The 16,822-nt window shown below is 37.1% G+C and overlaps 2 protein-coding genes across 4 annotated transcripts; both read right to left on the bottom strand.

The window, feature by feature from the left end:
* Positions 1 to 316: 316 nt before the first annotated feature.
* On the bottom strand, positions 317 to 8,803 carry LOC103703978 (rhomboid-like protein 19). 2 transcript variants are annotated; one of them, XM_008787077.6, is made up of 8 exons: positions 8,487 to 8,803; positions 6,369 to 6,493; positions 4,252 to 4,312; positions 2,301 to 2,467; positions 1,543 to 1,657; positions 1,239 to 1,441; positions 1,021 to 1,152; positions 317 to 645 (listed from the first exon to the last, which is right to left on the bottom strand). In XM_008787077.6, the coding sequence occupies exons 1-8, from the start codon at positions 8,523 to 8,525 to the stop codon at positions 540 to 542; spliced, it is 948 nt and encodes a 315-aa protein (XP_008785299.2). In that variant the 5' UTR covers positions 8,526 to 8,803; the 3' UTR covers positions 317 to 539. The 2 variants fall into 2 exon arrangements, with proteins under 2 accessions (XP_008785299.2, XP_038982402.2); XM_039126474.3 differs by lacking the exon at positions 4,252 to 4,312 and having other exon boundaries at positions 8,483 to 8,671.
* A 1,529-nt stretch (positions 8,804 to 10,332) lies between these two features.
* Positions 10,333 to 16,572, bottom strand: LOC103703977 (2-isopropylmalate synthase). 2 transcript variants are annotated; one of them, XM_089923717.1, is made up of 5 exons: positions 16,366 to 16,572; positions 15,616 to 16,035; positions 13,919 to 15,142; positions 13,710 to 13,831; positions 10,333 to 11,040 (listed from the first exon to the last, which is right to left on the bottom strand). In XM_089923717.1, exons 1-5 carry the CDS (start codon positions 16,555 to 16,557, stop codon positions 10,680 to 10,682), a joined length of 2,319 nt encoding a protein of 772 aa, XP_089779843.1. In that variant the 5' UTR covers positions 16,558 to 16,572; the 3' UTR covers positions 10,333 to 10,679. The 2 variants fall into 2 exon arrangements, with proteins under 2 accessions (XP_089779843.1, XP_089779844.1); XM_089923718.1 differs by having other exon boundaries at positions 13,710 to 13,816.
* Between the last annotated feature and the right edge of the window lie 250 nt (positions 16,573 to 16,822).

The following is a 16,822-nucleotide window of genomic DNA, read 5'->3' as shown; positions in this document are numbered from 1 at the left end:
TATGTGCGTATTGTATGTGATCGGAATCACATCCATCACCCTTAGATGCTTGGATCGGAATCACATGAACAACGAATAAATGTCTAGACCTGGAATTTTTGATCTGAGCTCACTTTCCTGCCCTAGGGTCAAAAGCATAGAGGAGGCTGAAAGACAAGTTAAACGCCCCATACATAGATAAAGAGGTGATTTCATATTAGTAACTTCCCATTTCTTTTGGCTCCTGGGACCGTTTGATTTGGAGGTTGACATCTCACACAAATCTTCAGCATTTAAAGGTTGATCTGATCGGTCATTGGAAAACAAAAGCTAAATATGCTATCAAACTGCTTTTCTATATTGTATTTGAAAAGACTTTCCTTTTAAATGCTACCACGACATAGTAAAAAAAGTACAAAAAAAAAGACCTTGTAAGCTGATGGTCTCTCCACATGAAGACTGCAGCCATTTGCACTAGCAAAGGAATGCATTTTCCAATAGAATTTGTTTGCAAAGACACATAGCACAGCAGCGAACTTATCAGATTCCTTGATGAGTTCTCAAACATTGTCAGCAGCCTTTTCACGCGATGTAACCTCTACGCTCCCTGTAACATCTAGTTGCTCAGCTGCCAACCTCTGTTCCAGCGCCCTTGCTCCCCGTTCTCTGCAGCAGTGAGGAAAAATAAAGGGTTTCAAGTCTCAATTCTCATAAAGTGAACGCATCTAAAGATTTAGAGCTAAAAATAACGTCCGATTAATTTTCCCACTAGATGCATGAAAAAATTAAACAAGCAAAACAAAGGATGAGCAACTCTAATAAGCATTTTGTTTTCCTCCAGTTTACATTTTGTTAGTGTTGCGAAGGATCCGCATGTTACAACAGTTTTGGAGCTGGAAGTCCAATGCAATATGCTGAAATATATGAAGAGTAGATGAAGAGAAGCTATGCCTTTTCGATTGTCATGCAATTTTAAAGCATCAAAAATCAATGGATAAAATAGGAAATGAAAAATGAAGTCAAAAACAGACAGAAACCCACCTTCTCCTAGATGCCTCAATAGGATCTGAACCAGGCAACGGAGTCAATGTATCGCCTCTCGTTTCAGAAGAAGTTTCAGACCTTCCACAAAAAGCCCGATCAAATAATGAAGCAACAGGGTCCAAAATTGGCCTGCAAGTTTAATTACATAGAGCATTATAAGAAATTATCAGCTTGAAGATATTCAATGAAACTTAATGATGAGGAGTAAATCTTACCATAAAACTTCAGGAAAGAACCTGGAGAAAGAAAACTCATCACTTGGATCTCCTTTAAGGCCTGTTTCTGGCTTCTTTTGGAAATAACGCAGGTAAATCCAACTCATATAAATGCCAAATAGTATAGTTGGAAGAAAAGATACAGATTCTGTTGTAAAAAAGCTTATAGCTACTGAGATCAATGCGGCAATAGTTGGCATCCACTGGGGAATGTAAGAAAGGCAGTAACAAATAATCAGCCAAATCCCCAGGAAGCATTAAGGATGATACCAAAAATAATTATTTACTTCAAACGTAAACATACCTTTGCTTTGATCTTCAAAAGAAAAATAAGATTCAAGTCCTGATCTGGTATAATTTGTTTAATGCCTACTAGAAATCCAGAGAGAGCCCCATGGAAGCCAGAAAGAGGGGTATAACTGTAACAAAAGTACGCAAAAAAGAGAACTCAGCAGTCATATCATGTAAATATACAAAATCAATGAACTATTACGTAGGCAAAACAGATTCTAATGGTATAACATCTCAATCAAATCAATGCGAAAGCAGAATACGCACACTGATTGCTAATATCGACCTGCTGCAAGTGTTCTTGCAGAAAAATACTCTATCAGTGAATGATGCAAAGCAACCATCAAAATCAAACTTGGGATGATTAAAAAACTAATATTTTCATGCAGCATACTAACAGTCAATGTCTGCCTGTTGCAGGCGTTCTTGCAGAAAATGACTTTTACAAGTGTTTGACTCAAAGGACCAGCTAAAACCAAACATACGATAATGTAGAAACTAGAAAGTGTCTTTTTCATATCAGTAGAGATATTATGTCCTTGTAGCAGCCACTCTGATCCCGGGAAATAAGTGATTCTTATAATATAGATATTGGTTTTCAGTATCCATCCAATGTTACTCAGAACTACCAAAAAGAAATGTCAATTTCTAAGTTGCACCAAATAATTTAGTGAAAAACAAAAAGCAGGTCAGGAAAATGTGCAGTCCTGGTGAAGAATAGAATATGCTGCAATAATCAACTGATAGTTTCGGGAGTACATTGAAACTTACAGGTAACTTTCCTGCCTTCTTATGTAGTACAATGTAATGGCAGTAAGAAAGACGCAGACTGAAGTTAAAAAATTCACCACAATAATGAACTTCAAGAACTCCTTAGAACCCCATAGCGGTTCCAGCAATTTCCCAAATAAAAGAAGACCAACTGTGCTGATGACCACCTGCAAGTGCATGGTTGTTATCATCATTCACAAATATTGGGCAACATAGCAAGGCTCAAGCAAATATAAATATAACATAGCACAGATGAGATGAGACAAGAAGCGTGTCTAGTAAAAGTTGGAAGATTTAGAGTAATGAGTAGGCATAAGACAAGTAAGAGTTGTGGCAATGTAATTGAGAACCAATTGAGATGAACATGGTAAATAGAGGCTCTTGAATTATTGTTGAGACCAGAGAGGGAACTAAGCCAGTCGCAATATCCCAATAGGAAGGCACTTAAAAGGGCCTCAAATCAGAAGTGAAATAGTTGAAGGGCCAGAAGGAGGACAACTCAGGGCTGGCAGCATTCCAGAAGAGAATAAGATAGGCTAGTCGTGGAATATTTCAAGAGGGTGATGAATATGAGTGAGACAGAGAGAGAGAGATGAGGGGGAGGAGGTGCTAGGGTTTTAGTCGGGAAGGTGAGAGATGAAGGCAATGAGGGAAAAGAAAAGGGGGTGAACACTAAACGGGGTTACTGTGACTTTCCATGAACAGTGCAACCCCTCGTGCACTGCACCCGCCTATCCCTCAAAACATGTCAAAAAGTTAACTAAGTAGGTAAATAGTGGTGTTTAATACTGTTACTTCAGGGATGGCTTAGGTGGGTGCACTAAAAAGTCATGGCATTTCTTTTATAAAATATGGAAGGAAAAGAAAGGTTGCAACTGAGCAGAAACTGTGATTGCATGTCTGTGAACATGGAAAACTGAGTTGTAACTTTTTCCTTTTATCTTAGTTTTTTTTGGTGCTGGATTATTGAATTGTAACGCTGGACTGCTGATTATATACACTACATTTTTTAACAAATACACCCATCCACGTTCTTCTTACAATAAATAAGGAAAGTGCATAAGAAAACATAAATTATATATATAGAGATTCGTATGAGTTCCTACTTCCTAAACACTTCCGCCCCCAGCTTTTTAAAACTTGGTAATTCTGCATACATGCATATATACCCACACCTGCTTTAGGATATTAAGAATCAAACAGAAAGGATCCAAATAAAGATCAAACACAATGTTTATAATACATAGTATTTTTATTCTACTATTATAAAAAGTCTTTTATCATTGTTAGCTGGAAAAATTAGAAGGTTGCAAATAGTCCTTGTATATCTATTAGTAACAAAATGTGTACCTGCAAGAAAAGTTTGTATTTTAGTACTTTCTTTCTTGAGCAATGTCAACAACAAATGAAAAAAAGAAAAAGAGCTAACACCCTGCAAACATGACATATATCCCCAACCAAACAAAAGCTTATTAATATCTCATGTTTTACTTAAATTGGTGTAAGTCATGCAAGCAAAATGGAGTCCACAAAATTGTGCCTAGACTGACATCTTTTTAATGCAGAGTATAAATTTGACATTATTAGATTACTATTTATCCAATCTTCATATTAAAGAAAACTAATAAAAAATTCCCCCCTAGTAAGCCATGAGCAAACAATTTCACTACGACCAACATTTAGTAAAGATTCTGTACTATCATCTACAAATAAAGCTTGAAGCAAGTTTCATAGCCTGTCTTTTTTCACTTCCTATTATAAAAGGAGCACAATGAAAATATTGGTATGCAAGAAAGACAAACACCGGCAGATGAGAATACCATTGACTAAAATCGTGAACCAGAGAGTAAAGATTGGCATAAGCAATACTCTATGAGATAAAATATTTTATGAAAGTATGATATTCAAGACAGAGTGCACATTAACTACAAAGGAGAAAAAAAGGATATACCCCTGGAAGTGATTGCTCAATGTAGCCAGCAGTGATGAGGTTCCACGCAAATGGAATTGTCCTACAAAATTCATAACTCCTCAAAAGTAGTTCATAATGAAATTGGCAACTAAGCTCATTTGCATGGCCAGCAGTTACTAAGTATCGGTTCCATGAAAGTAAGCATCAGAAGAGTCAAGAAATGCTAGTTCTGTTATGGTTAAGGAGAATTTCGAGAGTTAGCTATTATAGATTAGCAGAGTACTCTGTTTCATATAAGAAAAAAAAATGTGTAACAGGGAGATAGATATTATACTTTTAGATGAGAGAGCTAGATGAAAACCCTAGAAAGAGGGTTGCATCCGAATCCAAATGCATGGTGTTAAGAATTACAGAGAGGAGTTTCAAGAAGATAGGCTTGCATATTGCAATCCTATAGTAAAAAGATGAGGATGCGACGATTCTGATTTTCTAAGTGGATGTCCCCTCACATGTGACTAATCAATAGCAAGAGTGAATGCAGATAGGCTTAATTTCATATGAAACAGTTATTAGAAAGATAGTTGGCACGCTGGAGTTCAGTTTCCAACTTCCAGTTACCAATTTCGATAAAAGAAAGTATACAAGATGGATGAAAATCTAGGCAAAGTTCCAAGCTTATGAATCTTATCATCGTCTAGCGAGTTCATACTACTCTTTTTTTAATTTTTTCGAAGATAGTGAATTCATATGATTGAGTAAGAATCAAAGATTTCCAAAGGAACATAGACTCACTTGACCATTGAAGAAACAGAAGTTTCATGTAAGGAGGCACTTATGGCTTATTCAGCATTCATATGACCCAAATGTACTAGGTTAAATTCATGTTTTCCTAGCAAAGTATAAATACAGTTCAATGCCCAACGTGTCACTTAACAAATTAACCAAGAAGACATCATCAATTACATTTAGACTTTCAGCACTATCATCAAGGATCAAAGATGGCACAATTACCTCATATTCTCGTTGAAGATTAGAAAATTGGGTTTCGTTTTCTTGATGATTTAACAATGACAATTGATTTCTGTAGTTACAGTTGTTTCCTCCTTAAGTTTCAAGATTTTTAGTTGATAAATATTTGAAAAATCAAAATACAAAAATAATAAAAAAAAAAACAAGTCAAAAATAGATCAGGCACCAGTTTAAAGATTTTCTTTTGGGGGATCTTAGCAGATAGTGTTTCAGTGATTTCACATGAAGACAATCAAAAATATTATTTGTGGGAATTTTGCACGTATATTCCTTTTCTTATTTACCACTCAGAAAGCATATAGAGAATACGAACCCCTCCATCTACCAGAAAAAATATAACACCTCCCCCAAAATTCTATGATTTGCATTTATACATCCCATCTTTTGCTTTCATTTCTAACATTCTACGCTAGTTTGGCTAGAAAAATTATGTTAGCTTATCCAGCGGCAAATCTGCCTCGATTATATATGATGTTTTGCAATTTGAAGCTGATTATCCAATTTTTGTGCTCAACATTTATGCCTCCTTTCCACCTTTTGACATGTGAATTAAATAATCACGCACTTTTGACAGAGTAAATGTGGTAAAATCCTTTAAGGGATGAAATGGTAAACACTATGTAACATAAATTCTCGTTCGAGGACTGTTTTCCATTGCAGGAGTGCGTATGCAGTTTTCAGATTTCATAGGGGCACATATGCAGGTTTCATATTTTTGGCAGGGCATATATGCAAATTCGAGTACGATTTTAGCAGTTCCAGCGTTGCCTGGCCTATTAACCATTGACGATCGAACTCAAAGAGCGTAATGGTTACATTTGACAAAGATGGCGGTACATTTGTCTCAACACAAACCTAATGGTAGAAGTGGACCAATGATGCTTTAATCACCTGTAATACTGTTCAGAAAGAATCTTTGAAATTATCGAGCACATATCCAATGTCCAATACTACAAAACTAAGAGAATATAGTAAAGTTGGAAGACTGTAATGCAATACAGTCATAATATGGCAAAAGTTTATTGCAACTAGAAGAAGCACAGACCCAGACCCTCATGAAGAGCGCGAAGAGTTATGCACAATGATATATGCAAGTAATTCTGATGTTATGAAATTTCAACGGTTACCTTGCAGGAATAAGTGCGACATAATTGACAGCTGTAGGAAATATTTGCAGTAAAACATATCCTCCAACAAGTATCACGGCAAGGCCTTTGCACAATCGGGTAAATCCTGTGAAAAAGCTGCTGCCCTGAATTAAAAACCAAAGCATGCCTAAGCTGATATCACAAGATCACCAGTGTATTGCACATGCAAAATGCCACAAAAGATTTAAATGATGAAAGATGACTCCATTGTACAAACTGGAAAACGTAAGCAATGTGCATCCATAAGTGCACAAACATCTCAACTTAAAACACAAATAAATAATTAACAAAATATTCTTTAGAACATCATGATCAAAGGAAAGGATACTATAATAGTAACAACTAATATCAAAAATACCTAGTCTAATGTGGCAGCAAAATTCTGTCATCACTCGCTACTAATATTTCAAGTACTAACAGAATAATTATTATCACAATATTTTCTCAAATCTAGCAATTTACTCAAAAAGCTTTTACTGTAAACTCACAACATACAACGAATACTTCTGACACATGAGAAAGGGAGAAGAAGAGGAGGAGAAGGAGAAGAAAAGGAAAGAGAAGAGGAGAAGAAAAAGAGAGGAAGGCAGATGGAGAGAGAATGGAAGAATTCTCAATATTCTGTAATCTCAATAATTCAAGTTGTATTCTTAATTAACATAGCAATAGATTTATATAGATAACCCAAAATCTTAATAACAGTCCACATAAAAATAAAATACTAGACTCCACATAAAATTCTAATTCTAGAGTCCACAAAATTCTAGTTCCAAATAAAAATAAAATTTTCTAATTTTCAAACAAAATAAAATTTTCTAATTTGTATATTTGCGGCTAACATAAGTATACCTAGAATTCTTATTAATGGACAGTCCTTCGTCAACTTCTCGGTTGTCACATAATTCCAAGCAAAAAAATGAATGATTGTGAAGGTATATTGGTTCAAACTCAAAAGCAGAATGGTAATAGAGATCCACATGTTCCTACAAACCAAAAACAAGTTCAAAAAGAAAAGAATAGAAAGGAACAAAGTTATATGCAGAACTGCACTGACAACTTTGCGATCAATTTTATAAACCATGCTATACTTATGGGTGAGGGTGCTGTAACCCCAGAAAATAATCGAATAGTCAACTTCCGGGAATCTGGTTAGCCTGTAAAATCTTGCGATCTATGGATCCCACTTGCGTAACCACCAACAACTTCCTTTAAATAGTAATCCTGCTTTCTCATCCCACTTCATGCAACCTCTTAAATACAATTAAAAAACTGTAAACCAAGTGATTGGAGGGTATTCAAGAATTCCATATGACAAACGACCTCTACTATGCCAAACACTTGTAAGTGAACATCAGTCCAAGGGGCTCACTTCCATTACTTGTATGTAAATTGAAACAAGAAGATTCTTCATGACACTGAGCTCTGAATATGAGTCTGAAAGAGATTAAAGCTCGTCTAGTCTAGAAACAATTCATGGAGCCCACAAAAAGTCCATGAAATAAATTTATGGGTTGTAATCTATTGGAATTGTTAAAGAATTATAAACTAGTGTTATCGTTCTAATGTTAAGCACATCTAACCACAACTGACCAACACAGCCACAGGAATAAGAACCTAAAAGGCCAACACCATGAAGGACGCCGTCGATTCCCAAGAATTCTCCAACGCACAACAAATCAGACCGTGGGTTTGCCCTTCTAGTTACTGGACGTCGTTAATCCATCGTAACCTCCACCAGATCACAGCATTCCCACCAGCAGTCCCAATGAGATCATTCAGAAGAGAGTTCTTGGAAATAACAGGAGATCTAGTGACATAGCCGTAGAAACTAGAAAGATGGCAAAATTGGGTGAAGGACATCAGAAGAAGACGGAGAAGTCAATAACAAGACTATAATCTTTGTTTCGGGGAAAAAAGCAAAAAACACTATGAAGAGCAAGAAACCGTTCCAGATCCGGATCTGGAATCAACAGACCTTCGTAAGCCCTAATCATGCCACTATTCTGAAGAAACTCCGGGGGGTGGGGGGTGGGGGGTGGGGCGGCGCGGGAGGCAGGAGGAGGAGGCGGGTGAAGGAGAAAGAGATCGCTTACTCACTCTGGCTGGGGATGAAGAAGAAGAGCTGCTCATCATCATGATCCTTTTCCTTCTTCCGGCCGTTCAGATCTTTCTCCTTCTGAGAGGAAGAGGCGTTGTTTCCGTTCAAGAATAATTCTCGCTCTCTCTAAACTAAGCCTAGGGTGGTGGTGTTCTCGTCGTCTCCGTAGGCGGTGCTCCTCCAACCTGGTTAAACTAAACCACAGCAGCCGGCTGCCGTCCGCTCTCTGATCGTGGTGTGATGTGGTATGGTGTCGTGTGGGGTGGGTTGGGGGGCACGCCCGCCGAGATGTCAACGACGTTAGTGCTTTGCCTTCAGATTCGGTAATAATGTAATACTAATATGTAACCCGCGCTGCAACGGCAGGATTTAGCCGAATGAAATCAAAAAATTTCAAATGCTTTATCAATAGAAGTTTCACCATGTCCAGTGAAAAATTAATTAGGGCCATACTCACTTTTTCTGGTAACTAGATAAATTTTGATTTTTGTATACGTAAAACCTGAAAAAAGAGAGGTGCAGACCAAAAAGAAAAAGAAAAGAGATAAGAAAACCCCTGTTGATTAACATGTTCCATTATTTAGTGTAATATACTAACATTGAGCAGGGCAGCTAAAAGAGATGGATAGTTATGATCCCATGATTCATCTAATTTATGCCTCTCTTTAAAATCAAATTTTATCATATTAACTACATAATTAAAAATTTTGATAGGACATATTTTATAGAAAATAAAAGAAAGTGAGCATATCTTTCAATAAAAAATACTTTTAAATGTTTATTAGTGTATAAAAAAAAGTTTCTTAGATATATATTACTGGCTTGGTAATTCAATATTTATTCTTCCATCGGGCATTGCACCAACTTCTGCGAAGCACACCAATTTCTTAATACCATATGGCATAAGGAGCTTTCCTCCCCTTTTTTTTAACCCCCACAAATTACACCAATCTTTCCATAGCACAATGGTTTTTCCCTTATTTTTTGAAATTTGAAAGGCAAAAGCGACTCTATTATTATCTTGCTAGGCACATGAGCAATTCAAGATCCATTGCACGTGAAACCATGATTTTGTACTTTGGAAAAATTCTTAGACCAGATTGGGTCAAAATCTCGAAGGATAACACCACTTCGATACTGGAATCTTTATCTCTCACTTGAAAACAAAAGGATGCGGCATTAAGCTAACACTCAAGCACGGTATGAAGATCTTATTTTTATTCGTAGGGAATGGTTATCCCCCAGCATCATTGCTTGCCTCAAAGAAGAGGTATACAAAGTCAGACACGGATGGATAGCTTGAAAAGTCGTGGATAAAAGGTCAAAGTCTTTTTTTAAGGATAACAGCAGAGGTGCATATATTGAAGAAATATGGAGAACTTCATGAAGAAAATCAAAAATACTTTAATTTTTTAGAAAAGAAAAAAAATTAAAAAAATTTAATCTACAGGAAAAAAATATTCGGTGGGGGCTGCTTCTGTTTGTAAAGATGGTGGCATGCAACCAGCAACATATAAGATTTCCCCAGTTCATCGAAGCCAACAGTCCCCTTGACTGCCTCTCTCTCAGAGGCAGGCCTAGGCTCGTCTTGCTCACTGACTTTCTCTCTCTCTCTCTCTTGCACGGACTGTAGAGCCGATGTCTTTGAGGCTCGTTGATGCTTTTGCCCAACTGGAAGGAGCCGTGAGGTTTCTGTCAAAATGTTTGCTGTCACCGCCATCATACTGGCCAAGTACTAAAAATGCATCAATCCCCAGTAAAAGCAAAAAGAAAGAAAAATAGAAAATTAATAGCATCACCAACATGAAAGGTCAAACGTCATGTCATTATCAGTGTAATCCATCATTTCAGAACAGATGAATCTATCATTTACCAATAACAACCTGGAGCAAATCATCCTCACATATCATGATACATTCTATACAAATCACTCTGTGCCGTATTCCTCTGAAAACCAACATGATATGGTAACTAGACCCCGCGAAATGATAAGATTAGAAACGCGATGCCTGCCAAGAAAAAGAAAAGGCAAAGAAGAAAAGGGCGCTTTCTACTGCACTGCCACTAGGCTATGTGCATGTCGATTAAAGCTGTCATCACCTTAAGCCTATCAGGAAATGCTGTCAAAATTCAAAGGCACCCGCAGGTCCCGCACCAGTGGCTATAAGTTACTGGTCCATAAAAAACTATGATTACATTGCCTTCCCGGACCTTGTTTTCAAAACACCCGCCTCCACTTCTTTCATGAACTTTTTCTTCCTATGCCTCCTATCATGTTGCCACTTCCTATCATGTTGCCACTTCCTGAATCTTTTTCTCTTCCTCATCCAACTTGAATAATCTTTTCCACGCTTGCATTCAATGAAGTCAACCAAATCATCCCACTCCGAGGGATTTTTATGATAGTCTGGCAAGCACTCAATAAAAGCCTCACCATTGCAGGCATCAGCTTCATTTGTTGAGGGAGAATGCCACCATACGTCCTCAGCAGGAATTATACTGCCTGACCGGCCATCTTGCATCTCACCTAAGTTCCTTTCCCCGGCATCAATCCTACAAAAGTAATAAAGGAATTGGTTCTTAGTATTATATGTTAGGAAGCAAAATGCAAACTTATAGATGGGATTGAGATAGAAATGGATATAAGAAGACGTGATTAACACTCATGCGTAGCCATAAAACTAGGTAATAACCAATGACCCCCCTGACATTGATGAAACTCCCATGACCAAGTCCTATTCTGCAACTTAACGAATGAACCTATTAAAGCTAGACAAAATTAATCCACATTCAACAGCTCCATAACAACTGTTTTCTCAAAGAAATTATTAACTCACAGCCTTACAAATGAAACAGAGAACTACATCAGGACCAGCAAGTCATGATCTGCAAGTAGATTACCACTTGAATTAATTAATCTAACCAAAGGTTCAAAATCTTAATTTGATCGCAGCAAATTGAATTTTGTTTTCAACAGTTTTAGCTAGTTCAATAGTAGTTCCAATCCAACTTTTGAAGTTTCAGACCATCAAAAAAAAAAGAGAACGAAATTATAAGAACAGAAAAAAAAAAAAAAGTATTCTATATGTCGTTTTAGAGCACACTATATGGTTTGGATCCCTCGGGCGTATATATATTGTTTCACAATTGCAAAAACTGTAAAAGTATTTAAAATATTAGAAACATAAAAAAATCTAATAAACAAGAACATAAATTAGGAGAAAAATAGCACAAGATAAAAAAATGCATGCCATTCTGAAATATAATATGTTATACGGTAAGAATCTTACACAACATACAAATTCATGCCAAAATGACAGTTTTTTAGTTGCTTTTATAAAAATGTCTTTGACAAATATATTATAAATTTTCTCAGTTAGGGCATAGGCATATCAGCATATGCATGACAAGTAGAGTAAGTTCGGTCACATACATTAGCTTCTATTGAAACAACAAAACCAACCCCTATTTTAGGTTGGTTCTGACATAGATCGAAATGTTTCAATCTCGGTTTCAGTGTTCTAAAGAAACTTCAAACAATGGATCTGTCTACTCATATCTCATAATTTCCCCTTTTCTTTTGGGTTTCTTTTTTCCCTATTTTCCCTAGCTTGCTATATATTCTTACTTCTGGGTTACCATGTTTCATGGAGAAAGTTCTTTTCCCACCTACAATAAACTAGGGAGGCCCCCTCCTTTCTTTTGAACAAAGTTCTACTAGAAGTGCCTGTTCAGATGGTTAAACAATACGAACAGAAAACAACTACTTCAAGACAAGAAGAAATAGTTTTATAGATTTGAATGCTTTTGATTTGGTCAAATTGGTCATCTCTCTAGAGATTATCAGGGCAATATGACGGAAAGGTCTCCAAAAGAAAATAAGATATTGAGTGTGTCAAAGGTGACAAGAAGGACTAAGCACTATTTTCAAGCTTGCCAAATAGCATTAAAGCAAAGGTGGAGATTGAATACATATGACAGTTTTTCATATCAATGTCAGACATTACAAAGAACATCACGCTGAGTAAATTATTTACTTCACATTTAAAAAAAATGTCAAAGAGGAGGAGTTTAAGGAGAAAAAACGTGGCCAACCTGCATCAATACGGGCAATGCCCTTCCTTGCTCTCTGACTCCACAATGAGGTGTACTGTCTTTCTTCTATTTTACCATCAGCTCTTATTTCTTTTTCAATTTTATTAATTTTAATTAGTGGACCTAATGGATGGACTCAATTTTGTCCTTTTAATTACCTATGCTTAATCATACTTTTAACTTAGATAGTTAATGTCAGAATGAGGACCAATCATAAAACTTTGTCGAATTTTAACGGCTCATATAACGATCCTTATGGCCAAGAGCCATAAAGGATTGGACATAGTTTGTTGGTTAAGATCAAGGTTAACTATCATTCATGTTCTATGCATGTCGAAGAATGAGGGAGTGGCTTGCTGGAAGCAAGATATTTTCAATTTCAATGTTATAAAAAGGGAACGAAAAGAGATGAATCAGGGCGTGGACAATCTTTGCTGGGCAACATTGAAGGGTTTTGTACACAAATGTAAAAAGTACATGTGAAATTGATGTTTTTCACATGTCAAGACATTGATACACTTGTCCAGAACCAAGTTTTTCCAGATTGTTACAATTCTTTGTTGATTATTCTATGGAATAAACCAGAATTAGCATTTTTTTCCTCTTTCTACACATTTATTTTTGCAATACATACAAGAAAAAGATTGATTATTAAGGAAGCTACAGAACCAGAAACCTTAATACCAAAATTTCTGATTCAGCTGCCTCCTGTACTTCTCACAATAATATAGTTTGTTTTTTTGCTGTCTTGACTTCAAATAGAATATCCGTTTCCTGTTTCACGTTATATTTCAATAAACATCCAAATAAAAGTTTATATTGCCTAATTGCCATGTATATAAAAATTTTGATGATTGCAAATCCGAAACCTTGTATAAATAAAAGATATAAAGTGTGTCATATGTGCGCATGTGCATGTCCGTGCACAAACATATACATACATTTATACATATGTATGTATGCGTGTATATACACCCATACATACATACATGCATATAATTTATACCACAAATTACAAATGTTCATCAAATAAAATGAAGAAAGTTCAAATCAACTTATATATAGTACATAAATAGCAGATTCATGAACCAATGGTAGGTAAAATTGGAAAAGATTGCATGAAATACCTTTGTTTTTCATATGTGAGGCATCTGGAATTATCCCTCAAATAGAGTGTCTGAATGTTTTGTAAGTTCAATGCTATTCTTGCACTTGACCTTCTACGAACCAAGCTCTGTAAAGTAGCTTTCTTGGTTTGTAATAAAGACCAGAATCACAACAATGATGAAACATATCATCCAAATGAAAACAAAATTTCAGTAAAGGAGTGTAATACCTTTGGAGATTTTTCTAGAGGGCTATGATTTAATGCAGCATCCTTTATGTTGCCAAGTAATGGCCTGAATACATCTAAACTACCCTCTTCAAGAAGGAGAAGATTCATTATTGTCATCATCATAAAAATGCAGCCCTTCCATAAAAATCCAAGCCTTCTGTCCAAACTATATGATGACAAGCACACAAAATGCGCCAACATCAACATTGGCTCCTTATGCTGTACAGGATGCATTCCGATCACATCAAGCAATATCTTTTGAACGAGTAGATTTGCACCATATTTCCCAAAACAACCGATGATGCTTAAAATAAAATCATATTCCTTGCAATCTTTTGATGTTTTCATACCACGTGGACACCCATTTTGCCTTAAATTCCATACAATTTGCAAAAGTGCAGAACTCATTAATTTTAGTACAGCAGCAAGACAGTATATCTCTTGCTGAATTTTATCCCCTCTATTATCTGATGTGCTTTTCTCAATCTCCCCAGGAAGAATGCCTAGTGCTATAAAATTTAGAAGTAAATAAGTCTCATCCCTGCACATTTCATCTACAACATGTTGGTTCCATCTGATGTAAGCAACAGAATTGCTTACAATGTCCGCTTTGGTTCCAGAGAGCATGCCCTGAGAGTGTGAGCGGCAGAAATCAAGCATCTTGTCAATTTGATAATTAAGCATATTGCAGGTGACCGATCGGACACAAGAATCTAAAGACTTCTTGGCACAAGAACCTGACTGACCCACACATCCAATAGAATTATCGATATAATCTAAGTTAGGCAGGCAATCTACATAAAGCTTGACCGATATTTCAAATGCTAAGATGTAACGACTCATCACTTCATCATTTGATTTGTTATCTGCTGGCCTTTGAATACCTATGCATCTAGAAGCCAACAAGATCAGATGTGCTTGGAGCATAAGTGGCAGAGAAAACATGGTGCAGCTGCCTAGTAATGTCAAGGCTGCATCCAAGCCTAGTTCTGGAATTGCATCATCAACCTTATCTGTCCAAGAAAGTGAATGAATGAATCTACTAAATGTCCGCTCATCATAATATGTCAGAAGAAAATGACCAGAAACAAGCTCCTGAATGGCAGAAATATCCCCATCAATGCCATGAGATGCAAGCAGCTTATCTGTCGTAGCAGAAACATAATCTGTCATTATAAAATGCTTTCTAAGTTGGTGTTGCTCCAAAAACTCATCGATGAATACCTGAAAGCAATGTACATCACAAGTATTTTAAAACTGATAGACATCTAGAAAACATGAGCACATATATGCATGAATCTGTGCATGGAACATGCATACAAATGCGTGCATCCAATTCTAATAGATAAAATGTAGACATCCCTAGCAACAGTGCTGATTGCGCACGACCATGCATCATCCTAAATCCTCATGTGAAATTGATTTCCCTATGGCAAAAGCATCATCCGTGCAAATTACGATTATTCTTGCTCGCTTGAATTGGTACAGATTTTCCATGTAAATCGGGGCAAATTAACATTCATATACTAAACAAATAAAGAGGAAAAGAAATCATATTCTTTCAACAATACCGAACAATCACTTCTCATCAGCAAAATGCATAAGAAAGAGCCAACTTCTCGATGCCCCTTCTACACCCAACAAAACAAGAATCGCTCATGCAATTCAGTTTAGAAAGCCAGTATTCCTGAAATTACCTCAAGTACTGCAGGAAAAAAGGCAGGCCGTGGCACCCTAGCTTCCGGATCTGCCCCATCAAGCACGCGTGCGCATTCATGGAGACGAGTTAGCGAATTTGGCGTAGGCAGCCTTCTAAGCACCGCAAGAAGAATATCGCACCTCTCCAGAACTAGACTCAGGTCAAACTCGAGAAACCGCAACATTGCCGTACAGCATCTCAAGAGCAGCAGAAATCCTTGCGGAGAGGATTCGCAGCCAATTTTTTTCTCCACAGCCACCGCACGAGGAGCGATGTCTGCGGCGGGGAGTAGTTGTTCAAACTGTTCCTGCAGTTCTTTGAAGAGCAAATCGGAAAGACTAACGATATCGGCAAACTCGATGCGAGTTTGGAGCCATCGGTTGGAGACGAACAGGGAGGTGGCGTCTCCGAGCCCTCCCTGCAGACACGACGCATCCGGAGACAGTTTTAAAAGCACGCAATACAGATCCTTCCAGACAAGGGGCATCGCAACCTGACCTAAAAGAACGAGCGGTCGCTCAACCAAACCAATGGAATGGAGACATCAACGGCGGATCCAAACCATGGGTTTCTTCTTCATATTTTTTCTTCCTGTATCTGCCCGTAGCTCTTGTCAGAAGAAGGGAAAGAGGATCCAAACCATGGGTTTCTTCTTCTTCTTCTTCTTCTTCTTCTTCTTCTTCTTCTTCTTTAATATTTGCCCTAGCTTGGTGCAAGAAGAAGGGAAAGTTTTGGGCGAGGAAGTCACCTGTTTGTGGAACGAAGAATGGGGACGGGCTGCCGACGGATAGCCAGTACGAGTGGATGAGGGAAGCGGATTGAACGTCGGACGACCAACGGCGGCGGAAGAGAGTGGAAGAAGCGCGGAAAGCCCAGGGAGGGATTGGCCTCGCTCCAATCTCCTCCAAACCTCGAAGGTACAAATTGAAGAATTGGGCATCTGCCGACTTTTTTTTTTTTTTACTGCCCGCGCCAAACGTAATTGCCTTAGTAAATCAAGTGGTTCCGCTCACAAAAAAAAAAAATCAAAAAAAAAAATCACTCATCTGAAGTAGTAATGTTTTTTAAATTATTTATAAAATAAAAAACTTTCTATCTTGATCTTGATAAAATAAAATTTTGAATTATTCTTCATGAACAAAGCAATTAAAAAATTACAATCGTAGTTGAATTATGCACAGATTTTATGATCTTATAGTTTTTTT

This window comes from Phoenix dactylifera, chromosome 6 (assembly GCF_051530095.1).
Source record: "Phoenix dactylifera cultivar Ajwa chromosome 6, Ajwa_hap1_PhDact_Kaust_v1.1, whole genome shotgun sequence".
NCBI lineage: Eukaryota > Viridiplantae > Streptophyta > Magnoliopsida > Arecales > Arecaceae > Phoenix > Phoenix dactylifera.
This window is presented reverse-complemented; position numbering and strand designations above follow the sequence as displayed.

Coding starts and splice junctions, on each gene's coding strand:
- LOC103703977 (XM_089923717.1), bottom strand. CDS start 16,557: ATGCCCAATTCTTCAATTTGTACCTTCGAGGTTTGGAGGAGATTGGAG. Junction 16,036..16,365: donor ATTCTTCGTTCCACAAACAG/GTGACTTCCTCG, acceptor TCGTGTCTGCAG/GGAGGGCTCGGAGACGCCAC. Junction 11,041..13,709: donor CTCACATATGAAAAACAAAG/GTATTTCATGCA, acceptor TTACTTTTGTAG/GATTGATGCCGGGGAAAGGA.
- LOC103703978 (XM_008787077.6), bottom strand. CDS start 8,525: ATGATGATGAGCAGCTCTTCTTCTTCATCCCCAGCCAGA. Junction 2,468..4,251: donor TTGAGCAATCACTTCCAGGG/GTATATCCTTTT, acceptor ATGCACTTGCAG/GTGGTCATCAGCACAGTTGG. Junction 1,153..1,238: donor TTCTTTCCTGAAGTTTTATG/GTAAGATTTACT, acceptor TTAAACTTGCAG/GCCAATTTTGGACCCTGTTG.